Genomic DNA, 26,297 nt, shown 5'->3' with positions numbered 1-26,297 from the left:
TTATAGATGAAGGGGATGGCTGTACAAGAGAGAGTGTGAGAGAAAGAGAGTGTGTGTGTTACCTAGTCTTATTGCCCACGCCGTCGGGTACAAGGTGGTTTGTCGGCGCCCACAATACTGTTGATGGCTGGATGCATGTGGTCGGTTCACTGGGTTCTTCTGGTATGGCAAATGTCGGCGCCTACCATACTGTAGGTCAAATGTCGACGCTCACAACACTGTTGGTGTTCTAACATGTCTAGAAGGTTATAAAGCACCTTTCTGACCTGACCTGATAGTACTATCTTGGAGGTGTGCAGGGTACGGTCTTTGGTATTGTGGTTGACATGAGCGCCCCGCCTTACTTGCTCTGTCTGTTTCCTGGGTCTTCACCGAGAGGGCGTCCCCGATCGATCGTTCCCTAGTCAGCTCTGGCCTCCTAGTTAGAGAAGAGTTGTAAGCAGAGGTTCGGTGTATTCCCGGTCAGAGAAGTGGGTCAAAGTCGGAAGCGAGCGTCGTTCCTCTTTGGCTAGGCCCTTCGGTCAGAGAGGCAGGCTAGAGTCGGAAGCGAGCGTCGGTCCTCCTTGGCTAGGCCTTTCGATCGGAGAGGCGGGCCAAAGTCAGAGGCAAGCGCCATTCCTCTTTGGCTAGGCCTTTCAGTCGGAGATTGGATCACCATTCTGGCCTGTCGTTAGGTTCCTAGGCCAGCCCAGGAGTTGCGCGTCATTCGCAATATCATCTGCTGGGCTGAGCTTTTGCTGGTAAGCAGGTCCATGAGGGACCCCGGGTTTATGAACCCGATAGGAGCCCCCGAGAGATTTGGGTAGAATCATCTGGGGGGTTTTTGTCTTGACAGCGGGTGCGCACGAGCGCACCCGTGGGTGTAGCCCCTGAGCCCTCGGGTGATTCAGGTAGAATCATCTGTGGGGGTTTTTGTGTTGTTAGTGGGGGGATTTTTTGTTCTGACAGCTGGTGCCCGCGAGCGCACCCGTGGGTGTAGCCACTGAGCCCCCGGGTGATTCAGGCAGAATCGTCCGAGGGGTTTTTTGTTTTGTCAGCGGGGGAATTTTTTGTCTTGACAGTAGGACAATGGGTGCGCGCGAGCGCACCCATGGGTATAGCCCCCGAGCCTGTGTCCGACTAGTGAGTTGGTTGGAGGCTGAGCATCTAGGTACTCTTTCCTAGGGCCACAGACTGTCGTTTGGCGTGTTCGCCCGTGTTTGTCCCGCCCGTGACCTACGTGGTCGGTTGATTTCCTGAGTCGGTGTCGGGCGACCTGAGCCCCTAAGCCCCGTTGGGCTTGGTAGGGGTTGGTCTAGTTCCGTGCATTACCCTGTCCGCGGTTTCCACAACCAGAGGGGCTGAGCTAACATCGCTTGACTCGATGGCTCGAGTGATGCGCTCGGTGAGCTCGCTAATGGGTACGTTCGAGTGGAATCTGGGTCCGTTGTTCGTGATGGGGTCGGCATAGCCCTCATGTGGCATTCCACTACTCCTTAACCCATGTCCCGGCAGATGCCCAGATCATTTCGGAGACTGACTCAGGTGCCCGCTGGCCTCCCCTCGATGGAGATTTTGTGGGCATGGCTCGAGGTTAGGATCGAACGAGAAGGTTGAGATGACCCTATCTGCCTCTGAGCAGATTGGGTGAGGTCCGCTGGGGCTCATCTGCATTTTCTCCTCTAGCTCTGTTTGATGCGAGGCGGCCTTGAGCCCTTCACGGGCCGACCTTCGAACATCGGTCGGTCGTTGCTCATGTCGAATGAGGCAACTTTCGCTTCGTGATGCAACACGGAGCGTTGTGATGCATTTAACTGCATATGCAATGCTTCAGATGTATGGGATGAATGAATGAATGAATGTGCGAATGCGTGTATGAGAATGGATGAATGAATGATCATGTATTAGAAAAAATAAAGTAAGTGGGATCGGTAGAGTTACCTTGATGACTTGAGTGATAGGCTTGAGGAGTTTTTATCGGATATGTTCGAATGGGATCCATGCTCGTCATTCGTGACGGAATCGGCATGGCCCACATGGGGCATCCCTCTGCTCCTTACCCTCTCTCGATATTCACTTGAGCCGTTCGATCAACTCAGGATGCCTGTTGGTCTTTCCTTGGCAGAGATCCCGTTGTTGGGCCCTTCTAGGTCCTTCCTAGGAAGGCAAAGGGCCACCTACATGTGGTTGCGCCTTGTTTCCCATGCCCAGCATGCGATAGTGGTGGGCCATGCCTAGGCCACGTCCCGTCTAACCAGGCGCTGTCTCGTCGGGCAGGGCGCATCCCATCGGTCAGGACGCGTCCCACCGCATCCCATCCGCATTGAATGGGGGAAGGGAGAGGGTTTTTCGCCCCAATCCTTTGCCTTTCCCCAACTGCTGCACCTCTTCCTTAAATAGGGGAAGGGAGAGGGTTTTCATCCTATTCCTTCGCCTATTCCCCAACTACCGGCTCTCATCCTTCTTCCTTCTCGCCAAGAGCGTTCGTGTGCCACGGTGGTTCCTAGGAGAAAAAGGGTAGAGCGAGGGAGAGAAGAACTCATAGATCTGTTCATGAATCCATAGCGCAATGTCGAGCTGGAGGCAATCCAACGTTGATGAGACGGTGCTGACCGCCTTCACCGAGAAGGGGCTGCTTCTGCCAATGGAGGTGGCGCACTAGAGGGCTCCTGCGGGGGAGGCTTTCCCACGACCTCGGGCTGGCGAGGTCGTCTCCTTCCTCGCCTTCCATGAGCACGGGCTAGGATACCCCGCGCATTGGTTCCTACGTGGGCTCCTCAATGAATGGGGTCTGGAGCTACAACACCTTAATCTGACTGGGGTGCTGCACGTCACCGACTTCATGACTGTCTGTGAGGCCTTCCTCAGGATGGAGCCACACGTGGATTTCTTCTGGCAGATCTTCACCGGGCGGGCTTTGCCAGAGGGCAAGCCACCCAGGACCGTGCCGGTTGGGCGCTTCGCCCTACAGAACAAGCCTAGTGCGTCGGGCTCCTACCCCGTGTACACCCTCTGTGACTCCAATCGAGGGTGGCATGGGGAATGGTTCTACATCAGGAACCCGGTGGAGGCGCCATTCCTGCTGTTCACTGGTAGAAGGCCAGAGAGGCGGGAGAGCTGGTTGTGGGGCCCTTCTAGCCGGCAGAACAAGCTAGAGATCATCATGGCGGAGCTCTAGAAGCTATTGCAGTACGGCCTCGACAGGCTGCGGGTGTTCCACACCTTCTTCCACCGTCGGGTCACCCTGCCGGTGGAAAGGACGTGGCCGATGTGGCTATACTCCGGCCCGACGGACCCCAACCACGCGTCGCCGGTGGAGTTGGCGAAGGACGAAGTCTAGAGCCGACTCGACCGGGTGCTGCAACTGAAGGCCCTAGAGACCCTCGAAGGAAAGCCTGGACCTCTCCACGCTAGGAAGCTGCCCAATCTTGTATGTTCTCCTCTCCTTATTCTATGTCCCTTTCGATCTTGCTCTCCTGTAATCTGACTTCAAGTCATCCGTTTTGTAGGGACTCACTGGTTATAAATCCCGGTAGCATCTTCCAAAGGGGTCAGAGGGTGTGGCTCGACAAGCCGCCCTGAAGGAGGCGACGGACGGCAGGAAGAAGAAGAGAGCTGTGAAGGCTTGGAGGGGGCACCAGAAGGAGCAGGAGGTCACCCAACACGTGCGAGCCAACAAAAATTAGAGTGACATGGAGGCCAAGCTTGAGTCGAAGGACCCCACGGAGGTAGGTGGCGACGCAAGCTCTTTCAGGGATGAGGGTAGCTAGAGCGTCGTCGTGACTTCAGTGGAGCGTCATGAGCCTGTGGCTACGTCTGCCAGCGGTGGGCTGGATGTAGAGAGGCGTGGCGATGTTACCACACCAAGGAAGCACTCCACGAGCTCGGACGCCGTCGGCGAGCGGGAGGAGAAGCGGACGCGATCATCGCACCCTTCAGAGGCATCACTGGCCTTGTCCCCACCAGCTCCGGGCATGATGGGGTAGGCCAGGCAGTCGGAATAGTGGGCTCGCACCCCCGCATCATTGGGGCTAGCGCCAGCGTGCGACCCACAATGGGGGGATGTCCCACCAGCTGCTCTGGTTGGCGCTCCTCAAGCCGGCAAGCGTGGCGACTCGTAGGCCGATCGAGAGCCAACCGGGTCGACTCCCCCCCGGTCAAAGTGATGGGGTGTGGCTCATGACCTATGAGCAGCCCTCATCTGGTGGGCCCATTGCCAGTGGGTCGGGGCTTCAGAGTCCTGCCGCTTACATCCCAGTATGCTTTCTTTGTTTCTTTTTGATATCATAGTTTGAGTTTTTTTAGCGCGACTGACCTGTTCCTTTTGATAGGGGCCAGATACTGATGGGGTTGAGCATTGCCCCACCTCCCGTGCAGGAGGAGTGGAGACCCAGCTTGCACCGAGTCATGATGAGCGGTGGGGAAAGCAGGCTAGCGGTGGAGCATCCTTCCCTTCCGGGGGCACGCCCTCCCGGCCAGTCGCATGTACGGCAGCAGCAGCAGCGATGGTGTTGGCGGCGATCCTGGTGACAATGGTGGAGGTTGGGTCGGAGGTGACCCTTGTGGCCCCTCCCCTAATAGTCATGGCCAAAGAGAGGAGGGAGGCTAGGCTCCCTGCCTCGCCCGATGGAGGGACGAATGGCTCACCCTCCTAGTTGGAGCTCTCGGGGTCAGGAGGAGACACGGCCAGACCGAAGGCAGAGCAACCGCCAGTGGGCCATGAGGTCGAGGAGGTGGAGATCCCCTGCCTCGGTGAGGTAGGCGCCAGGGTTGAGCCGCTGGTCATCCCACCATCGCGGGAGCTGGCGGTGGTCCAGTCATCGATGGGGCCTTCCAGTGGGTTGGGGCGACCACTGACATGGTGTAGCCCTACCCTGGTGACCCAAGGAAGGCATGGTTCATCCTTCAGGATGAGGAGGTGGTGCAGCTCTAGGACGTACTTGGGGGGAGAGGACTCACGATGGAGTCTGATCTCGCCCAAACCTGGGAGAGGCTCGAGGAGGCCTTGGAGCAGGTCAAGTCCATCCATTAGGCAGTTATGGTCGACCTACCCCACATCGTAGAGGTAAGTTTTCTGCATTTGTCCTTGACTCCTTGGTTTCTCACTGGTTGCTTTAGCGTGTTTGCTTCTTGCTTTGCAGGGCTTGGAAGAGATGTCAAGCCACAAGTCATGTTTCCTTCGGTAGGAGCATGCTCGGATGGAGCGGGAAGCCATGGCGTGGCAGTAGGTCACTGAGCTCGAGTGCCAGCTGGAGTCCACCCGCCATGAGTCTCAAGACCGGGCGGCCGAGGCGATGGAGGCACGGGCGGCGGAGCTACTCGTGGTGGAGCGGGCGACCGCCGCTAAGCGGGGACTTGACGCGGCAAAGGTCCACCAGGTGGAGACCGAGATGGCGCTCGAGAAGTCCCTAGCAGAGACTGAGGCAGCGCTCCAAAGTTCCCTGGAGGCCCTAGAGTTGGAGCAGAAGGCCCGGTCGGAGGTCGACCAGGAAGTGCTCGTGCTCTAGGGCAGGTGCTGGGGACGGAGGAGTCGAACACTTGGCAGCGCGAGTAGGTGACTCAGTAGGAGGAAGGACTCTCCATCCTCGAGAACACCTGCCTTGGTATGTACCTGTTCTATCTTTGATGTCTTGGTTTTTTCCTTTAGCTTGCTTCTGAGCTTGTCATCCTTCTTCCAGAACTGGGCGAAAGGGTTGGTTCCCTGGAGCAGGACCTGGAGATGGCCAAGGCGATGATCGGTCCGAGCGTGGAGGCGCTGGCCAAGTCCCTTGAAGAGCGAGGTGCTCTCAAGGGGAGCTTGACTAGATCCACAATGTCACCTAGGTCGTCGTCTCGGAGGTGTTCGGGTCGGCACCAAGCACCAGCACGCCTGCCATCCGACTGGTGGAGGACCCAGATGAAGTTCAGGCGCTTATCTCCGATAGGATGTTTTACGGGATGTCGAGGGTGTTAACTTCAGTGGTGATGCACCACCCGGACCTAGACTTTGCCGCCATCTACAGTGGGTATGCCAAAGTCTAGAGCCCGAACGCCATCCATGCGCTCAGGGAAAGCTTGCCCACATGCACAGTTGGTGGCCGAGCAAGTCTCCGCGCAGTGGGTGATGGAGGCTCGCCATGCGAGCGCCGCTGAAGGCACGCGTTAAGAAGACATCGTCTAGCCTATGGATGGAGTGGAGCCTGGGTTGGAAGCAAACGTCGTCTCGCCTCCGACCGAGCCGAACGTTGTCCTACTGGAGGGCGAGCAGCCCTTACCTTCATCGGTCGCGCCGTCAGCCGATGCCGCCGGGTGGCCACAGTAGTATTTAGAGTAGAAGGAAATCAGCACATGTAAAGGATAAGTTCGTGGGGAAGCCCCTGTGTGAACATTTTGTGTATTAATGAATACAACAATTTCGTTTTGTGATGAGTCACTTCGTAAGGGAAAGCTTGTCCCATCCATTCCTTATTTTGATCCTAGCATAGCTTTGTTTTTTATTCTTTCTTTCTCGCACCTACCTGTTAGAACCATAGGCTACAACCTTAAGAACTCGGGCGTGGCCCATGAGGCTCAGCTGCTCATAACCATAGGTTGTGGCAGGGTGTGATCGGTCGGAATGTTTAAAGCAAAGTTATGTAAGGTAATTAAAGGAACGGACTACACTTTCATTCGGGTAAAAAGGTATTTACCATATGATAGTAAAAAAGAGAGGTGGTATCGCACCTCCGTGGAGCCCCCGAGCGACCCAGGCCAAAAGTGTTCGAGCTAGGGTGCTTTGTAGGAGCAAACTTGAATGAAAGAAAGCGGTAAGGCCAAATTTTAGGGGAAGAAACGATGTAACTGTTCGATGTTCCAAGTGTTGGTGAGAACATCGCCGTTGTTGTCCTTCAGTCAGTAGGGGCTCGGTCGGATCACCTCAATCACCGTATAGGGTCCTTACCAAGGAAGAGAGAGTTTGTGTTTCTCCTTGGTTGATTGGGTCCTTCAAAGCACGAGGTCTCCGACCTCGAGGATCCTTCCTATGATTTTCCTCTCATGGTACCTGCGAAGAGTCTGCTAGTAGCGAGCGGAGCGGATGATAGTCGTCTCACGGGCCTCCTAGAGCAGGTCGACTATGTCTTGCTGAGCCTTCGTGGCTCAGTCGCGGTCGAAGGCCTTCACTCTTGGGGCGCCATGGTCGAGGTTAGAGGGCAGCATTGCTTTAGCTCCATAGGCCAGGAAGAAGGGTGTGAACCCTATGGATCAGTTCAAGGTCGTTTTCAGGCTCTAGATTATCACTGGAACCTCTGCAACCCATCGCTCGACATACTTGTTGAGTCAGTCAAAGATGCATGGCTTAAGTCCTTGGAGGACCATGCCATTGGCATGCTCGACTTGACCGTTAGTATGTGGATGTCCGACCGAGGCCCAGTCGATCCTGATGTCGTAGACATTACTAAAGTCCAGGAACTTCTTCTCGGTGAAGTTAGTTCCGTGGTCAGTGATGATATAGTTAGTGATGGGCTTGGCCTCTATCCACTTGGTGAATTTGTCGACCGCTACGAGCAGGTGAGTGAAGCCACCTAGGCCCTTTTTGAGGGGTCCTACCATGTCGAGGCCCTAGACCGTGAACAGCCAGGTGATGGGGATGGTTTGTAGCTCATGTGCTAGCAAATGAGTTTGCCGAGCGTAGAACTGGCATCCTTCACACCTACGGACGACCTCCTCTCCATCTCATAGCACGGTAGGCCAGTAAAAACCTTGGCGAAAGGTTTTTCCGACCAGCAACCAAGGGGCCGCATGATGTCCACCGATTTCGGCATGGACCGTGAGGAGGAGCTGCTTGCCTTGGTCGGTAGAGACGCACTTCATGAGTACTCCCGACGGACTCCATTTGTAGATTTCGTTACCGATCGCGACGAATGTCTTGGCGCGTCGAGCGATCCATCGTGCTTTAGTCCTTTTGGGTGGGAGAACCTTCTCATGGAGGTAGGCAAGTAGCGGCGCTCGCCAGTCGGCTTGATCGAGTGCAACCACGGTGACGTCGGCGGGCGTCGTCGTCATGGGGGCACCGGGGTCAGAGCCCCCGAGCGCCGGGTTGGCATCAGGGTGTTCCTGGATCGGACGTTCTAGGATGCGGGTAGACGGTTCATGAATGTCGTTGATAAAGACCCCGTCCGGAGATGGAACCCGTCTGGCAGCCAATTTTTTGAGAAAATCGGCGGCATCGTTGTCCTTTCGGGGGACATGGTGTAGCTCGATCCCCTAGAATTTGTCCTCGAGCTTGCGATCCTCCTGGCAGTATGCTATCAAGAGGGGGCTTTTGCAAGAGGATTCCCTCATGACCTAGTCGACGACTAGCTCTGAGTCGCCACGAACATAGAGCCGTGTAGTGCCAAGCTCGATGGTGATGCGCAATTCGTTGATGAGGGCCTCGTATTCCATGGCATTGTTTGAGGCTAAAAAGTGGAGGTGGATTGCGTAGCAGAGCCTACTCCCGTCCAAGGAGATTAGAACAACTCTAGCCCCTGAGCCAGGCGCCATTATGGACCTGTTGAAGTACATCGTCCAGTACTCGTGGGTGACGTCTGGGGTCAGGAGCTGGACCTCCATCCATTCGGCGACAAAGTCTGCGAGAGTCTAAGACTTAATAGCGGTACGGGGGATATACCTGATGTCGTGGCCCATTAGCCTAAGTGACCACTTGTTGATTCATCCCACAACATCGCGGTTGCGGATGATTACCCCGAGCGGGTATGAAGTGACGACCGAGACTTTGAGGTTGGTAAAGTAGTGTAGGAGCTTCCGGGTCGCCATCAGTACAGCGTATAGGAGTTTTTGCACCTGGGTGTACCAGACCTTGGGGTCAGCGAGTACCTCCCCAACGAAGCATACGGGTCATTGGACCTTAAGGTGGTGTCCTGGCTCCTCTCTTTTGACGACTAGGGCGGCGCTCACCATGTGGTTGCTTGCTACGACATAGAGGAGGAGGGGTTCTCCCATTCGGGAGCGACGAGGATTGGGGCCGACATCAGTGACGCTTTGAGGCTCTCCAAAGCATGTTGTGCTTCCTCAGTCCAGACAAAAGCGTCTGTCTTTTTTCGAATCTTGTAGAGAGGCATCCCCCATTCGCCGAGCCGGGAGATGAATCGGCTCAGGGTGACCAAGCACCCGGTGAGCCTTTGTATGCCCTTGACGTTGCGCATGGGGCCCATGTTGGAGATGGCCGTGATTTTTTCGGGGTTGGCCTCGATGCCGCGTTCGGGCACGATGTGTCCAAGCAGCTTCCCCTTCGAAACCCTGAAAACACATTTTTCGGGATTCAATTTGATGTTGAACCTTTGGAGGTTTGCGAACGTTGTGGCCAAGTTTGCAATCAGGTCGCAAGCTTGAGCCATTTTGACCACTATGTCATCAACATAGATGGCGATTGTTGGTTTTAGCCGCTCGACTTGGTCAGGCTGATCGAGCGGGTCAATTTGATCGGCGAAGCATTGCTGCATGCACCATTGATAGGTGGCACCAGCGTTCTTTAGACCAAAAGGCATGGTTACATAACAGTACGAACCATATGGAGTGATGAACGAAGTCACGAGTTGGTCGGACTCTTTCATCGTGATCTGGTGATAGCCTAAGTAGGCATCTAGAAAGGAGAGGATTTCACATCCTGAGGTGGAGTTGACTATCTGGTCTATGCGTAGCAAAGGAAAAATGATCCTTTGGGCACGCCTTGTTGAGGCCGATATAATCAACGCACATTCTCTATTTCCCAGTCTTCTTTTTGACAAGAACAGGATTGGCAAGCCAGTCGAAGTGGTATACCTCCTTGATGAAGCCAGCTGCCAGGAGTTTGGCAACCTCCTCACCTATGGCCCTGCGCCTCTCATCATCAAAGCGGTGTAGGCATTGCTTGGCAGGCTTCGAGCCTAGGATGAGGCATAGTGCGTGCTCGGTGACCTCCCATGGTATGCCTGGCATGTTAGAAGGTTTCCTTGTAAAGACATCACAATTGGCACGTAGAAAGTCAGTGAGCTCGCGTTCCTATTTGGCCAAGAGCTGGGTCCCGATCTGCACCGTCTTGGTAGGGTCAGTGGGGTCGATCCCCACCGCCTTAGTTTCTTCGAGTGGGCGGAAGCCAGTCGAGGAGGTTGGCTTGTTGCAGTTTGGGACTGCTGGCGTCAATAATTCCTAGAGCCATAGGAGCTCGGACAAGTTGATGATGGCAGTGGTGAGCTCATAATGCTCGTGGTCGCACGTGTAGGCGTACGAAAAGGTGCTACCCACAGTGATGATGCCGTTCGGTCCTGGCATCTTCAACTTTAGGTAGGTGTAGTTGGGGACCGCCATGAACTTGGCGTAGCATGGCCGCCCTAAGATGGCATGGTAAGACCCCGAGAAGTCCACCACCTCGAAGGTAAGTACCTCCAAGAAGAAGTTGGCTCGGTCGCCAAATGTGACAGGCAGGTCAATCTACCCGAGCGGGTATGCCTATGTCCCCAGGATCACACCGTGGAAGGGAGAGCTCGCAGGGTGGAGCTCCGACTGGGGGATGTGCATGGTGTCGAGGGTATCGACGTAGAGAATGTTGAGGCAGCTGCCTCTGTCCATCAGCACCCTGGTGAGGCACTTCTTGCAAACGATGGGGTCGACGATGAGCGGGTAGCGACCTGGTCTAGCGACGTGGGAAGGATGGTCCCTCTGATAAAAAGTGATCGGAGATTCTGACCAGTGAAGGAAGGTGGGGACGGCCATCTCGGCGATGCATGCCTCTCTGTAGCGCACTTTGTGCTGGCACTTGGTGTAGATGGTATCAGATCCACCAAAGATCATGATGCATTCCTTAGGGTCGGAAAAACCATCCTCATCCTTGCTCGCCGTGCCTCCTTTCTTGGTTGTTGCCTCCTTGCCCTTTCCTTCTTTTGGCCCGCCGGCCTATCGTAGGAAGCGCTTGAGGAGCTCATAGTCCTTGTAGAGGTGCTTGATAGGGTAGGCGTGGTTGGTGCATGGGCTATCCATGAGCTTGTCGAAGTGGTCAGGCTAGCCCTGCTAGGGCTGCTTGCCCGCGCGATCAGCCACGGCGACCAACGCGGAGTTGGCCAGTCGGCGTCAATCCTTCTTATTCTTTTTACCCCTCTGTGCGGAGGGGCCCTCGTCTTGGTCCTCACACTTGGCCTTGCCCTTGTCCTGGCCTCCATTGAAGACCGCTCTGACCGCTTCCTCATCGAAGGCGTGGTTCGTGGCGACGTCGAGTAGGTTGTGGGTGGTACGGGGCTTCATATAGCCAAGCTTGTGGATCAAGGACTCACAGGTTGTTCCAGAGAGGAACACGCTGATGACGTTCGTGTCGACAACATTAGGAAGGGAGTTGCATCGTTTTTAGAACCTATGGATGTAATCCCGCAGGGACTCATTGGGCTCCTGCTGGCAGCTCTTGAGGTCATAGGAATTGCCAGGGCAGACATACGTCCCCTAAAAATTCCCAACGAAGATCCTCTTAAGGTCCACCCAGTCTATCGTGCGGGAGGAATTCGAGCCATGCTCGAACATGTTCCCCCACGCAGATGGGGAGGTACTGAATGATGAAGTGGTCATCATCCACTCCTCCGGCTCGGCAGACGAGCCAGAAGTCTTCAAGCCATATACCAGGATTCATCTCCCCAGTACACTTGGTGATGTTGGTAGGTGGTCGGAAGCGCTGTGGGAACGACGCTCTCTAGATACGTTGGCCAAAGGCCTGTGGTCCTGGGCCATCCGGGCTAGGACTCTGATCGTCGGGTCGGCGACAATGCCTGGGGTGTGTCTCACCGATCCCCTCGATGGTTCAGCCGAAGCCCGAGCTGCCTACTCTCACCGCTGCGCGATGGACGTCATCGTCATGCCAGGCCTGACGTCGATTGTTAATGACGCTGCGAGCATCTCGGTTTGGCCCGAGGCGTTCGCGCATAGGCGGCCGATGTGGAGCGGGCGCCAGGTCAGGCCGTGGTGTAGCTGTGGCCTCCTGTTCCATGCCCGATGGCTGTAGAGGTGAGCGGATGGAGTGATTCATCTAGTGTGTCCCCACTCCCCTGGTGGAGAGAGAGGCCACGAGTCAGTGTCGCGACGCAGAGCTCTCCGCCTATTAAATGGTGGCGGTTTCCACCAGTGCCCGGAGGTTCTGGTGGACCGCCTGCTCCTAGGGGTTGATAGACTCTAGAAGGCCGCGCAGAAGCATCGCCGCAGCGGCGATGTTCTGGCCAGCCCGAGCGAACTGTGGGGGATCGTTCCCCCTATCCATGATGTTGTGCTGGATCTGGCGAGCGCAACCCCGGGCGTCACTTGCTGGGTCACGTGCATGGGGCGCAGCGTGCTGGGCCAAGCGCACCGACGTAGGTGGCGACTGCTTCTGCCGCCTTTGTTGTAGCTCCTCACCGTGCTCCTGCGCACATGCAAGGGCCTCCGCGTGAGGGTCCGAAGGGGTGTGGGTATGTAGAGACTCTGCCACCACTGGTGGCTATCCTGGAGCATCCGCCATAGCGCACTCCTAGGATAGAGGGTGGCTAGGTGCCATAACATCGCCGATGCTAGAGCCGTCGCTCCCAACCTCGTCATCCATGAGGTTGTGGAAAGAAGCGGGAGCATAGCTCACCATCCCCACGAATTCGGATGTGAGAGGGGGCAGCGCCAGCATCCTTTGAAGCCCCCAGACGTACGCGTCCATGGGGGACGCGAGGCCGTAGGGGAACCGGTTGCATGGCGGTTGCGGCAGGGACAACGGGGTCCCTCCGGAGAGCCGATGGAAAATATAAAAAAGCGAGTAAAGAACAGTATGTACGTTACTCATAGTGGGGTTTGAGCCCAGCGTGGGTTCGGAGCGAAGCGTAGGTGCCTCGTCGGAGAGGTCGCCGGGTGGCTCGAAGCCGATGGAGGGCGTTCCTCCTCCGAAGGGCGCCAGGACAAGTGCCTCCTCGTGGAGGCGAAGCACGCCAAGCTGGTCAACGACGAAGTCCAGGCTTCCAAAGAGGAAGGCCTGGGATGGCTCAAAGACGGGAGGAACCCACATCCCAACAAGTGGGAGTACGGGAGACTCCAGCGAGCCAAAGCGAGTCATATCGCTTGAGCCTGCCATGCCGAAGATGGTGGAAAGGTGGACCATCCGATGACCAAAAGTGTGAACGTACGGCATCTTCCCCACGGACGGCGCCAACTATCGATGCGAAAAGTGACCAACTAGTAAATATTTCTCGTTTTACCGTACGTTATGATCGGATGTGGCCTAGCACTCAATAACATAGGGTTTATACTGGTTTAGGCAACGTGCCCTACGTCCAGTTTCAGTCGGTCGGTGACTTTATTCCTGAGCCCAGGTGCTCGAAGTTTGTTGTGGGGTTACAAACGAGAGGGAGTAAGATGGGGGGTATCAGAGGTCCGGTTGGACTCCGGACCGAAGGGTCAAGAGTGACGGGAGCTACGACGTGCGCTAAGTGTTCGAACATATGCTATGTCTGGCTTTAGAGTTCTAGAGCCAAGCGGAGAGAATCGGAATCAACTGTCTGAATCGTCCTTCTTTTGGAGAGAGCGCATCCCCTTTTATAGATGAAGGGGATGGCTTTACAAGAGAGAGTGTGAGAGAAAGAGAGTGTGTGTGTTACCTAGTCTTGTTGCCCATGCCATTGGGTACAAGGCGGTTTGTCGGTGCCCATAATACTGTTGATGGCTGGATGCATGTGGTCGGTTCCACCTGGTTCTTCTGGTATGGCAAATGTCGGCGCCTACCATACTGTAGGTCAAATGTCGGCGCCCACAACACTGTTGGTGTTCTGACATGTCTGGAAGGTTATAAAGTACCCTTCAGACATGACCTAACAGTACTGTCCTACAGGTGTGCAGGGTACGGTCCTTGATATTGTGGTTGACTGGAGCGCCCCGCCTTACTTGTTCTGTCCATTTCCCGGTCGGAGAAGAGCTGTAAGCAGAGGTTCAGTGTATTCCCAGTCGAAGAAGTGGGTCAGAGTCGGAAGCGAGCGCCGTTCGTCTTTGGCCAAGCCTTCCGGTCGGAGAGGCGGGCCGAAGTCGGAAGCGAGCGTCGTTCCTCCTTGGCCAGGCCTTCGGGTCAAAGAGGCGGGATGGAGTCAGAGGCGAGCGTCGGTCCTCCTTGGCTAGGCCTTCTGGTCGGAGAGGCTGGCCAGAGTTGGAGACGAGCGCCGTTCCTCTTTGTCCAGGCCTTCCGGTCGAAGACTGGATCGCCCTTCTAGCCTGTCGTTTGGTTCCTAGGCCGGCCCAGGAGTTGCGCGTCGTTCGCAACGTCGTCTGCTGGGCCGAGCTTTTGCTGGGAAGCAGGCCTATGAGGGACCCCGTGTTTATGAACCCGACAAACCCAGCTTTTGTTGGGAAGCAGGTCCATGAGGGACCCCATGTTTATGAACCCGATAGACCCAATGCCGAGAATTGTTACCAAGGGTTTGTATCAGATCCACATTCATTTTAGCTTACCTACCAATAATTTCGCAATCCATGATGATGCGTTGAAATCTACAAGGTTTGGAGGACCTTTAGTCCGGGTTGGTAACACCAACCGAGACTAAAGGGTGGCTTTTAGTCCCAGTTGGTGTTACCAACCAGGAAGTGAAAGTCATTTCTCTACTAGTGAAATAGTGCACTCATATGGAATGAGGTTCAAATCCTTTGAGTTGACATTATAGATTTAAAACCTCCTTTCTATCTTATACGAGAAGCAATTATAGCTTGTGATTACTTTTATGTGTAAGTAATAATAATCTTTTGCACATTTATTTATGAACTTATACATGAATGATACATGTGAAAGTTATCAATGTGCTTATGTGAATGTGCTATGTGGGAGGCTTGTCATGTGTGAATGTGATAATATTGTTCATACGATAAACATGTGAATGCATCTTTTACTCAAAAATCAATATCCATGTCGAATTGTAAATAACTTAATCCTTATTGTTTTTACCAACCAATAGTGAAGCTTACCAGCCTGTGTTGAAAACTGCCAGTAATTATCAGGCATCACTATTGCCTGACTCTTCCAACAAATTATGATGCCTACTTGCACTACTAGTTTTATAACCACATGGCTATCACTCCCTCCTCATTACTACCAGTATAATTCCAAATACAGCAGTAATACCAGTTTACAACCATTTGTGATTGCCTTTCCCCATAGTGAAATGTAGAAGTGTTAGGAAACTTACTAATTAATTTGTCAATTTCTAATGTGAGAGCAGGTATAATGATGCCGCAGTACGATTCACCACCGATATATAATGGATTTGACATAAACTGAGGGTGTTGATCCAGCCACTGCAAATGACAATTGTTTTTAGAAGAAGTAAGAGCTACATATGTTATTTAAGAGCATCCAAGAGTTCTCCTAAACATAGTTCCCCTAAATTCTCATAAAGGATGCATTCTAACAAAAAGTCCTCCATAAATATTTCTCTCCTCCAACACTTATCCTATCTCAATTAATATATAGGGTGGACAACATGACATCTCAGATTTGAGGGAGAGAGGGGGTGATTTAGGGTACCAGTAAATATAGGAAGTTGAATAGGGGGGCTATGGAGGGTAATTTTGTTACATAAGTCTTAATTACTCTAGAGGATTAGATAAGGGAACTTTTGGAGATGCTCTAAGAACATTAAATTTGATTTGGTAACCAATCTAACGTAATATCCAATTGTGGCAATTGTGTAGTTTTAGTTAGAAATGTCATCCTTAGCAACAATAAGTACTCCCTCCGTCAATTTTTAATTATGTTCTCACATATGAGGAGCCAAATGTAGTCAACTTTGACCAAATATATACAAGAGATTACTAATATTTATGGTGCGTAATAAGTATTATTAAATTAATCATTGAATATATTTTTATAATATATACTTATTTGGAGATACAAATATTATTAATATTTTCTATAAATCTAGTCAAACTTAAGGCTAGCACGAAAAACTAGGCGACACTTAAAAAGGAACGAATAGAGTACTTCTTAGCTTATTTGTCTTGTATTGAACCTTGAAAAACAACTGATAATTTCAGGAATCAAAGTACAAATCCTATACTTTGAATGAATATTTCATCCAAGTGGACTAAGTTTTTTCTTCCTGTCATTTTGACTTTTAAGCTTAATTACCAGTAGAAACAGTCACAGTCACAGGTTTAATTTAAAGGTATGTTGAACATGTCATACCTCAAGGCGACCGGCCTGACACGAAAAAATGCTTACTGATATCATAATATTATGTTGTAGGTGTCCACGTTATCATCATGAATGCTAGATTCAGCAGATGGGGACTACACCTAAGGATTCAATTATGAACTTGCAAAGCTTTGGAGAAATCCAGGATGCGTTGTTGCAGTTAAGTTGTAACTTGTATCCCAAATTATCAAATAAGTATGCATAATGTTGTTGTTAAGTGAGCTAACATATTAACTTTGCTAGAAGATTACTAAGCATTCCACAAAAATAATTATTGTATCTATGATGCTTCCCATGTTTAGGCTGTTCTTAATGGTTTTCTCAATTGACTACTACTACGTTCTCAAATAAATCTTAGGATTTTTGTATTTTTCTGCATGTCTCATTTATGTTTTCCAGATGTAATTTTCCAAATGAAGCCAAAACTAAAGCTATTGGAAGTTTCAATAGGATTAAATGAACACCGCATGATTGAGGATTGTGTACTTATTGGTCAATGCATGTTTTACTTTATTTATTCTTGTTTATTTCGTGGATATTTTTTATGAAATTGACATTTTTTGTTGTTGTGTGTAAACCCAAAATTGGCAATAACAAGTGGATCAGAAAAAAAAAATTCAAGCATATTGTCGTATTTTTTCCATGTCAGACATTTATGCCTAATAGGGAATAATATTACAACAAGAACTATTTACAAAACATGTATGATGTCTTGAAAAGGAATGAACAAACCTTTTTAAGGAAGATGACCAGCTGTTTTATTGCGATGGTATCACTGGACTTAAAACCTTCCTCTGTAGAGGCATATGAGAAACCAGCCCCAACAGGAGAATCAACAAATATTATATTGCTCACCTGCAATGGATTTCAGTGATAGAAAACTAAATAGTTTTAGACACATATTTTTCAATAATTTAATAACATAGCATATTTGAAAACAGAGACTAATTACAATTGTTACCTTAGTCCATGTTTGAGGTCTATAGAGCAAACGGGGGATGCCTCCTTCATAACCATTTACTTTGTATTGCACATCAAAAAGGAACGGCCCTACATTGCAGGTGAGGGTTTAATGTGCTATGACATTATGTACAGATATTTTTATAATGCCATTATTAAAATTTTCAACCGGAAAATCCAAACAACTACCAATATTTTCACATTTATAAAGTGAGATTCCCGGATGAGTCCAACTCGTCATGGGTAGGAGCTAGTAGGCAGGGTAGACGGATAGGGCTACGTGTTAGACACTAATATTTTTTTTTTTTTTGAAATGAGCCAGGAGAGCTACAGATTATATTAAAAAGGGAAGCACCTAAACTCTACAAATACAGCACACAACAGAGCGATAAAGACCCCCAAAAGGGTCAAGCAACAAAAAAATATCTAATATCCTGGTTGGCAATAAAAAGCAAATATAATAACAACTATATAATGGTAGCCAATTGGAGGGATCGACCTCAACACGTCCGGCACCACACCACATCGGCCCAACTTTACAACTCTACCATACTAGGGCACTCTACAACTAAATTGTACGAGCACCACTCACCACCCACCAATTACCATGCAGCATCGACATCACCTAGATGACAAAACCATCATGTAGAACACTTATTTTACAACACTACAATACTACACCACACTACAACTAAACTGTAGGACCACAGTAACTCCACAGGCACCACTCACCACCCACCAATTATCATGCTGACCAACATTACCCGAATGACAAAGCCGTCATGCCGACATAGTAGACACAACATTGTCATTGCTTGCGTCGTGATCATCGATGTTATCCCACATCGATCCAACTGCTACCAGTACGCTGCAACCAAAACACATGTCATGGCCTTGGTTCCACATGTGTCGCCTATTGACACTGTCCAACATCGAAAATTACAAGAAATCCAGCCTTGTTCCAGTAAACCTCTCCTCGGAAAGGGCTCAACTCTTAGCTGGAGTTTTTGGCTGTAAATTGGAATCCTTGCCGTTCACCTACCTAGGTTTGCCGTTTGGAACCATGCACAAAGCCCCGGGTGGAACACTTTGGATCCATTAAGAGCAAAACAGAAAGGAAACTCACTTCCACCTCAAACTTCCTGACACATGCAGGAAGACTTCAGCTGGTTAATTCTATTCTCTCTTCATTACCCACCTTTGCTATGTGCACTTTACAAGTTCCAGCAGCAGTACTTTATTATATTAATAGGCCAAGAGGACACTGTCTTTGGAGAAGTTTTGAATCCAATGCCAAAATGAAGCCCTTAGTAGCCTGGAAAAAATGCTCAAAACCCAAGAATAAAGGAGGGCTGGGAATCATCAATCTCAGAACCCAAAACAAAGCACTCCTCCTCAAGCATCTGGACAAGTTCTACAACAAAAAAGACATCCCATGGGTCAAATTGATTTGGAATGCTCACTATCCTCAGGGAAGTCCCCCATGCAACTATTGATAAAGGCTCCTTTTGGTGGAGAGATGTACTGAAACTTTGTGACCTCTTAAGAGGAACTGCTAAGTGCAAAATTAGTGATGGCTCCATGGTCCTCTTAATGACAATACTTTACAAACCAGGTTCCCAAGGCTATTCTCCTTTGCAAGGCACAAGAATATCTCTGTAGCCAAGTTTCTAGAAAATAATACCACAGAAGCTCAGTTCCTCCTCAAAGTTCTATAACTTCCCCTATAAAAATAGAGACAATTCCCTGTGTGTCATTAAAAAAGATCGCAATGCCCTATGTGCCCCTGAAAAAGGTCAGCGGTCTTCAGCGCCACTGCTCCAACTTTTTCGTGCCCTCCATGCTACTTCCGTCAGTTTGGGCTCTAACGCCGTCAAACTGCAGGTGTGAAAAGACGAAAATGCCCTTAAGTGTAAATATGTTATTAATTTTTTTGAGCATCTTAACGACTTCAAATGAAAAAACTCAAAACTAGAAAGTTGTAGATCTCGTCGAGATCTATAATTTTCATATAAAAATTATTTTCATTTAATTCCGCAAAAAAAATGATTTGATATGATTAATATATCTTAGAAAAATCATATTATTTTTTTGCGAAATTAAATAAAAATAATTTTTATATGAAAATTATAGATCTCGACGAGATCTACAACTTTCTAGTTTTGAGTTTTTTCATTTGAAGTCGTTAAGATGCTCAAAAAAATTAATAACATATTTACACTTAAGGGCATTTTCGTCTTTTCACACCTGCAGTTTGACGGCATTAGAGCCCAAACTGACGGAAGTGGCATGGAGGGCACGAAAAAGTTGAAGCAGTGGCGCTGAAGACCGCTGAACTTTTTCAGGGGCACACAGGGCATTTGGATGTTTTTTAATGGCACACAGGGAATTCCCCCATAAAAATATACAGCCACCAGCTCCCTTCCTCTGGATTTAGAATTCTAAATGTTGCAACAAGCTTGTTGTTCTAGGCCACGGCCTTCGAATACCGGTTGCCGCTCAGGCGAAATCAAACACGAGAAGTGGATAAAACAAGACTTGAGCGAAACAAGATGAACGATTTCATTGAACTTGTTTCTCCTTGCTTTACATCCCCTCAATGGGGCTATTTATACATGCCCGTGAGCTTTTCATAGGACGTAAATGCACTCTCAACTTCTACAAATTCGGGGAATATTCCCCGCGGCTTTGGGCTTGTTCGTCATTCGAAGTACCCGCCTTCCCTGAGTAACGCTGAACCGGATGGGCCCGACTAGCTTGGCCTCATGTCGCCTATCCAGCCGATTGGGTGGGGCCCCCGGTGACAAGCTGTCGGCCATGCGAAGACGGGTGGCTCCTCCTTTGGCGAAACCTATGGAAACTATCAACCAAACCTGTTAACAGCTATTCGCCCAAGCGAATAGCCGAGACCAACTGCGCGCCCTCCTTTGGCGAAATCTATAGAAACGATCGAGCGAACTGTTAACAGCTATTCGCCATAGCGAATAACCAAGACCGTCAGCGGGCCTGCCGCTAGGGTGAAAGGAAAAATAACCAGGTATGACCTGGTCTCGGAAGCAGAGCACCTCCTTTCGCCATGGCGAAAAGGGGATCCTAAGAATGGGACGGCAAGCGGTGCCTTTACTTCGCTGAAGCGAGAAGGGGGCCCGACTCATCCTTCTCTTCACACACGGCCAACCATTTCGCTTCTCGTTATAGCAAAATGAGTCCAACTCCCGTTATTTCACTCTTGTGAGGAACTAGGACGACGATTGAGCCACACAGGGTGCTCATAGGCGGGGCACACCCCCAACAAAGCTCAGATTCTTTTCATGGCTGCTCTTCATGGATAGAATAAATACAAGAAATAACTTGAAAAGGAAAAAGTAGAAGCTTGAAGGAAATAACTATAGTTGTGTCCTTTGTAACAACAGTATCGAAGAAACTGCTTTCCATCTTTTCTTCGACTGTCCTTAATTTTAGCAAAACCTGCTGGCAGCACCTTGGAATCAATTGGGATTTCACTAGAGAGTTCTTCGAGATAATGCAGCAGGCTAAAACTCAATCTCAGAACCCCTTCATGGAATCCTTCATCAATGTGGCATGGAAAATTTAGAAGCAGCAAAACAACTTCATCTTTGATAGGGGTCAGCCCTCTTTTATCTCTTGGAAGAGCTCCTTCTGTGAAGAAGCTAAGCTTCAAGCTCATAGGTTCAATGAAGTAAAGCGTAGATCCTCTAGCCTAGTTCTTCTGCATCCCCAGGGCTTGCTTCCTAGTAGCTCCTCCTCTTTTTCTCTTGTTGTGTTTCCTTTGTACAGTGTTGTCTCCCTTTTCGTTTTAATAAAATCCACAGTGGGGGCCTCCCCTGCTGTATATTTCGCTCAAGAAACATGTGTCGCCTATTGACGCTGTGATCAAGACTTGCTTGAATCCAGATAATGTTCTCATAAGGTTAGAAGTTAGCAAAACTAGCACTGCTCGATTTCAAAACCAGCTTAGGTCGGTGTTTGCTAAGTGTGCTCAACGTCTCTTGTTTTGACATATGATCGCTTCCGCATCTTCCTTGCCTAGTTTTTAGGGTCCGTAGGTCTGCCCTGATTATGAGATCTTAGCTAGCATTGTTAAAAATTTAAAGCTCCCATTCACCTCCCCCCCCCCCCCCCCTCCCCTTCGTATGTTCTGGTCTTTCACACGGCCATGCTATGTGTCTTAATCCATCTTTTGTGTATTAGTGACAACTCTAAAGAAACTAATACAATCCCGTATGCTGAAATAATGCATGTTTTGGTGGAGAACACATGGGAATTTTAACTTGATTTTTGTGCCGTTGACAACCAAAATTGTCTAGATGGAGATGATTCTAGGAAATCTAGGAAATTTGACATGACCAGTTTCCCCAAAATGGTTTGTTATCTTCTTTAAGTTGAAAAATAGACTTCACCATCGCATTCCTCTTGCCAAGGCGATCGAAATGCATATATATAACATTTATTAGTTTGGAGTGCAGAGATGAAATTTCAGGCTCAGGAAGATTCACCCCATGGTTTTCAAAACTGGCTAGGTTGGGTTTAATAGCCCAAGTCCGAGTTAGATTTGTAAGTGTTTGGACTCCCATGGGATAAGTCCGTCCCATCCTATATAAATATAAAGGGCCACCACTGATTAAGGTGATCTAATCGTACCAAAATCAACATATTACCCATTTTTACTCATTTTACTTGTATCATGTTCCAATCTGGATACAATGTTCATCATCTAATCTTGACGACCGAAGATGATAGCTTGGGTTGTTGTCTGACCAAGGACAACCCGCTGACGTCCAAGCCCTGCCGGAGTACCTCCTTAGCAGGAGCATTGGCAATTTCTTTACTAATTTGCTCAGAAACTAGTCGTTCCTCGTTACGTAAATGCAATAGGTATGTTTTGCTGGTTTGCGTGTAAACCTAACTGTTTTCGGTGAAACCCTATCAAAACAGTCCTGGCTAGTTTATAAAACGGTCTTGGTCAGTTATGGAAGATTCACGTTGAATTAATTTGTTTGCGATCCATGCCCTCAAACACTTACATGTGGGATCAATCTTTGCGTTAAACGTGTGCGTTCCCAAACATAGGACTATTTCGTGACACTACAAAATGTTCCCAATCCTCGCCATATCCGAGAATTTTGGGCCCTAGTGCCAATACAAAATTGGGCAAAAAAATATAAATAACCAAAGTTTATTTGAATTTCACACTATAACATTTTTCTTTTGCAATATTAAAAACTACAATAGGCATTCATACTAAAGGAGTTATGGGTGAATCTTACATAAATCTTCTTAACTTATACTTCCTCTGTTCCCAAATAAATCAATTCCTATAACCCGTAACAGTCAAACTTTTTTAAGTTTGACTAACTTTATAGAAAAGAGTAACAACAACTATGATATAAAATAAGTATTTTATAAAAATATATTCTATGGTAAATCTAATGATATTAATTTTATACCATAAATCTTAATGTTTATTCTAAAAATTCGGTTAAAGTTTAAAAAGTTTGACTTAAGACAACCCTATAAATCTATTTATTCAAAGACAGTGGTACTAAAAAGCATCATTCTTCTTATATTCGAAATAAAATCTTGATTATATCTTCATATTTAATTTTCCCTAAAACAACATTAGAAGTAAAAATAGACCTCTTTGTTTATAAATCACAAACACAATAAAACTAAATGTTAAATACTACAATTTGCATACTGAATGTTCACGTACCCTGGCTACCTACAACTGCAAGAATGTAAGTCTGCAACTGCAAAGTGCCGTGCGTGGCTTCCTGCCTGCGTGGAGCACTGCAACCTGCTAAATTGTTGATGACTTGCTCCGAGACACGAGAGCGACGAGCAGGCAGTCAGCCAGTCAGGCACGCAGGTTTGCAATACAACCAGCAGTCTGCTGCAGTGCCGCTTCCGGCCGGATCGCCGAAAGCAGACGCGGACAATGACGGCGGATCACTACTGACTGTCAGCTTGTTTGTGTTTGAACACATGCATGGAGTATTAAATATAGACTAATTACGAAACTAATTACATAGTTTGCGACTAATTTGCGAGACGAATCTTTTGAGCCTAATTAGTCAATGATTTGACAATGTTTTACTACAGTTAACATGTGCTAATGACGGATTAATTAGGCTTAAAAATTCGTCTCGTGGAGTACCGACGGACTATGTAATTTATTTTTTATTAATATCCGAACACCCCATGCAATATCCGAACATCCCATGCAATATCCTCCCGACACGCCTCCTAAATTTTCAGCAGTCAGATCCAAACACCCCTTAATGATGGATCGCTCGGCCGGCCCTAATCGTCACTCGTCGGTTCGTCTACTCGTCTTTATGTCGGATGGGTGCTCTGATGTTCCGTTCCGTCTTCTCCATGATAGGCCATCAAAGAAGGAAGCTCTCCACGTGAAAATCGAGTCGGATGGGGCACCAAAATTTTCGGGGCCTAGCCCGATTGGTCCACTTGCACTGGACCATATACGGGCAGTAATGGTGCTTTATTTGCTATGGGCCCGTTAGATAGCGTGGGAGGCTGGTAGCAGATCTGCTGGCGAGACGACCGTCGTGCGTGTGTTTATATGAGTGAGTGTACGTATATATTGTGGTTGTATTTGTTGTACCGTGTAATTCTAAAAAAACAGCGGTAACGTAGAGTTGCGAAACTATTGTTGTCTTTTTCACTTTTCAAAGCTTCACTCATAGGCTCGGTTTGTTTCACCTTATCTGAATCTCGCTCATTTGATAAGCAAACTTATATAAAAAGCAGGCTTTTGTAAGAATCTATCTCAGAGTGTTTGGCAACCTAGATTATTTCAATCCTGATTATCTTGCCGAGGGGAGGGACGCGTCGTCGCTCACGCAAGGAAGGGACGCGCGTAGATGCGAACCGCCGGTGGCTTTCATAGAGCGGAGGGGTGGCGCCGCCGAGCGGCTCGAGCGGACGAAGGGGGTGGCGCCGCAACCTGGAGCCTTGCTGGCGGCCAGCGGCCGACGAGAGCGTCTAGAGATCCGTTGTCCAGGAGCCTTGCGATGAGGGAGGGAGCTGGCGGTGGGAGGGGTGCGGTCATGGAGGCCGCCAGCGGAAGGCCAGATCTACCCGTCACGGGCGGATCTGGCCCAGGGGAGGCGGTGACCAGACCAGAGGGAGGCACTGAAGGTGGAGGGAGGCAGCAACGTGGATGGAGCGGCGGTGCAGCACCCGCAAAAGAAGGAGAAGGGGGCGAGCGCAGGAGAGGAGGGACAGGCAAGCAGGGAACGCAAGTGGATGTTTTCCAAATCGCGGAGCGGGGCTTACGTTTTCACGCACCGTTGCGGGCGAGCCTTCATCGTGAACGTGCATTGGCGTTAAACCCGCCATCGCCGGCGGGATTATCAGCTTCTGCCGATCGCAGACGCTCTCAAACGCAGAAACAAAGGGCTATAATCGATCTAGGCTCGCCGCTTTTGAGTGCACATTTGTCTTAGTACACATCGCTAGGTTTAACGGGATGGTGTGATTCCGTGTATTGCCCGTACTCGCCGGTCACCAAGCTTTGGGGCTAGCAGCCCTTCATCTTGATTGGGATCAGCGGTGGACAGGGTCGTAACATAAGCTCATCAACGTACTAGTAGAGTATATATACTTCCAGAGCTTTAGGGATGTCATTAGGTTTTCTACTGATGTTAACTTGTTTAAAAAGTGGTCCGATCTAAGAAAAAAAGCTTTGTTTAAAAAAGGTTACCAATCTCGTAGACAAGGCCCGAGAGCCCCGAGCAGCCGGGCCCGCCTTGCAGCCACAGCAGCAGCGGATCTCTAGCAGGATCCCTCTCCGACTGAACGAAGTAGTAGAAAAGCTGCACACCATTGCTCTCGTCCACCTCCACATACCTGCGGCATGCAAATGCTATGCTGAAGCTTACTTCAATTCATTTCCTGCAATCACGCAAAAAACCAGCTGAATCGTTACCCGGTTTCCAGGAAGAAGGGAAGGGGGCCGTCGAATCCCGGCAGTTCCCTGACGACGAGCGCCGACGACATCATCGGACAGTAGAGGACGAGGCACCACAGCCCTAGGAGCAGTAGCAGCCACAGCCAAGAGAATGCATGGCAGGTTGGCGCATTGTTTGCCATTTGTGCGGCGTCTACACCAGGACCTTTGATCCTGATCTAAAAGTTCAATTGGAGAAGAAGCGAGAGCAGAATGGGAATCGGCGCCAAGCTTTATCTATGATTGCTCTCATAAGTGCTGTGCAGCCTGGGCACTAGACTAGACAGGAAGTACTGTGATGGCAACTCACCACCACACAAATATCTAATGCATGTCTGCAATGTGACCTACCACGTGTGAGCTGTGAGTTGTGACATGGCCACATGGGCGGAGCTATAGTCATGAATGCGGGTGCGCGCACCGCGTGAAAATTAAAAAACAGTAGAAAAGACTAATTTTTCACCATATTTACACCTAGAAATTATATATATCATATTTGTTCACACCCACGAGGCAAACGCACCCACTCCAATTGGTTCTAGCTCCGCCATATGCTGTGTGAAACTTGAGCTACCCGGGCACTTAGGGTACATTTGATTGACTGGATTGGGATGGAGCTTTTCGGTAATATGGATCCAGGTACCTCACCGTTCCGAATATTAGCCCATTACTATCGGGATGAGCCGAAGCTAACGAAGATAAGATCCACCCGAACTAGAGCACATCATTAGGCGTTCAAGGAACCTGAGCCTGGACACGGACTTCTACAATACATGGTGGTTAATCTGTTATGATTTCTTTTGTGACCGACTTGGAAACGCATCCGTAAACTGATCGGTATCCTTGTAATCCTACTCGCTAGGCTATGTAAGACAGGGTAGAGAACCCCCATCGATATCTTAGAATATTCTGCTATATACTGTGTAGACAAATTAGTCATTATTAGCTCTTTGTAACTCGAGCATACAAGATAATGAGATCTACTCCAAACTAGACGTAGGGTACCACGTACCTGAGCTAGTACAAATCTGTCTCATGTACTACCCTTCTGATTACTTGTGTGGAATACGCTGATTCATTGCTTAAAACCTTTGATAGTTGGTACAGTAGGTAGGGGACTTTGCGCACAGATCTTTCACGTTTCAATCTTTAACTTCGACGATGTGGAGAAAATTGCCAGCAGCTTCGTATAAGAAAAATCTA

The 26,297-nt window shown here is 49.3% G+C and overlaps 1 protein-coding gene across 2 annotated transcripts in view; it reads right to left on the bottom strand.

Annotated features, from left to right (window-relative positions):
- LOC136483786 (serine carboxypeptidase-like 3) overlaps positions 1–25,358 on the bottom strand; it is a 37,289-nt gene extending 11,931 nt beyond the window's left edge. Inside the window, exons 1-5 of one of the 2 annotated variants that reach the window (XM_066480948.1) lie at positions 25,074–25,358; positions 24,849–24,994; positions 17,103–17,191; positions 16,874–16,996; positions 15,135–15,243 (exon numbers count right to left, since the gene is read on the bottom strand). In XM_066480948.1, the coding sequence (XP_066337045.1) occupies positions 15,135–15,243; positions 16,874–16,996; positions 17,103–17,191; positions 24,849–24,994; positions 25,074–25,237 (631 nt within the window). In that variant the 5' untranslated portion in view covers positions 25,238–25,358. The remainder of the gene's footprint in view (positions 1–15,134; positions 15,244–16,873; positions 16,997–17,102; positions 17,192–24,848; positions 24,995–25,073) is intronic. The other variant, XM_066480947.1, reaches the window with a different exon arrangement.
- Positions 25,359–26,297: the final 939 nt, after the last annotated feature.

This window comes from Miscanthus floridulus, chromosome 9 (genome assembly GCF_019320115.1).
Source record: "Miscanthus floridulus cultivar M001 chromosome 9, ASM1932011v1, whole genome shotgun sequence".
In the NCBI taxonomy this organism is placed as follows: Eukaryota; Viridiplantae; Streptophyta; class Magnoliopsida; order Poales; family Poaceae; genus Miscanthus; species Miscanthus floridulus.
The sequence above is the reverse complement of the archived record's forward strand: the minus strand, read 5'-3'. Positions and strand labels throughout refer to the sequence as shown.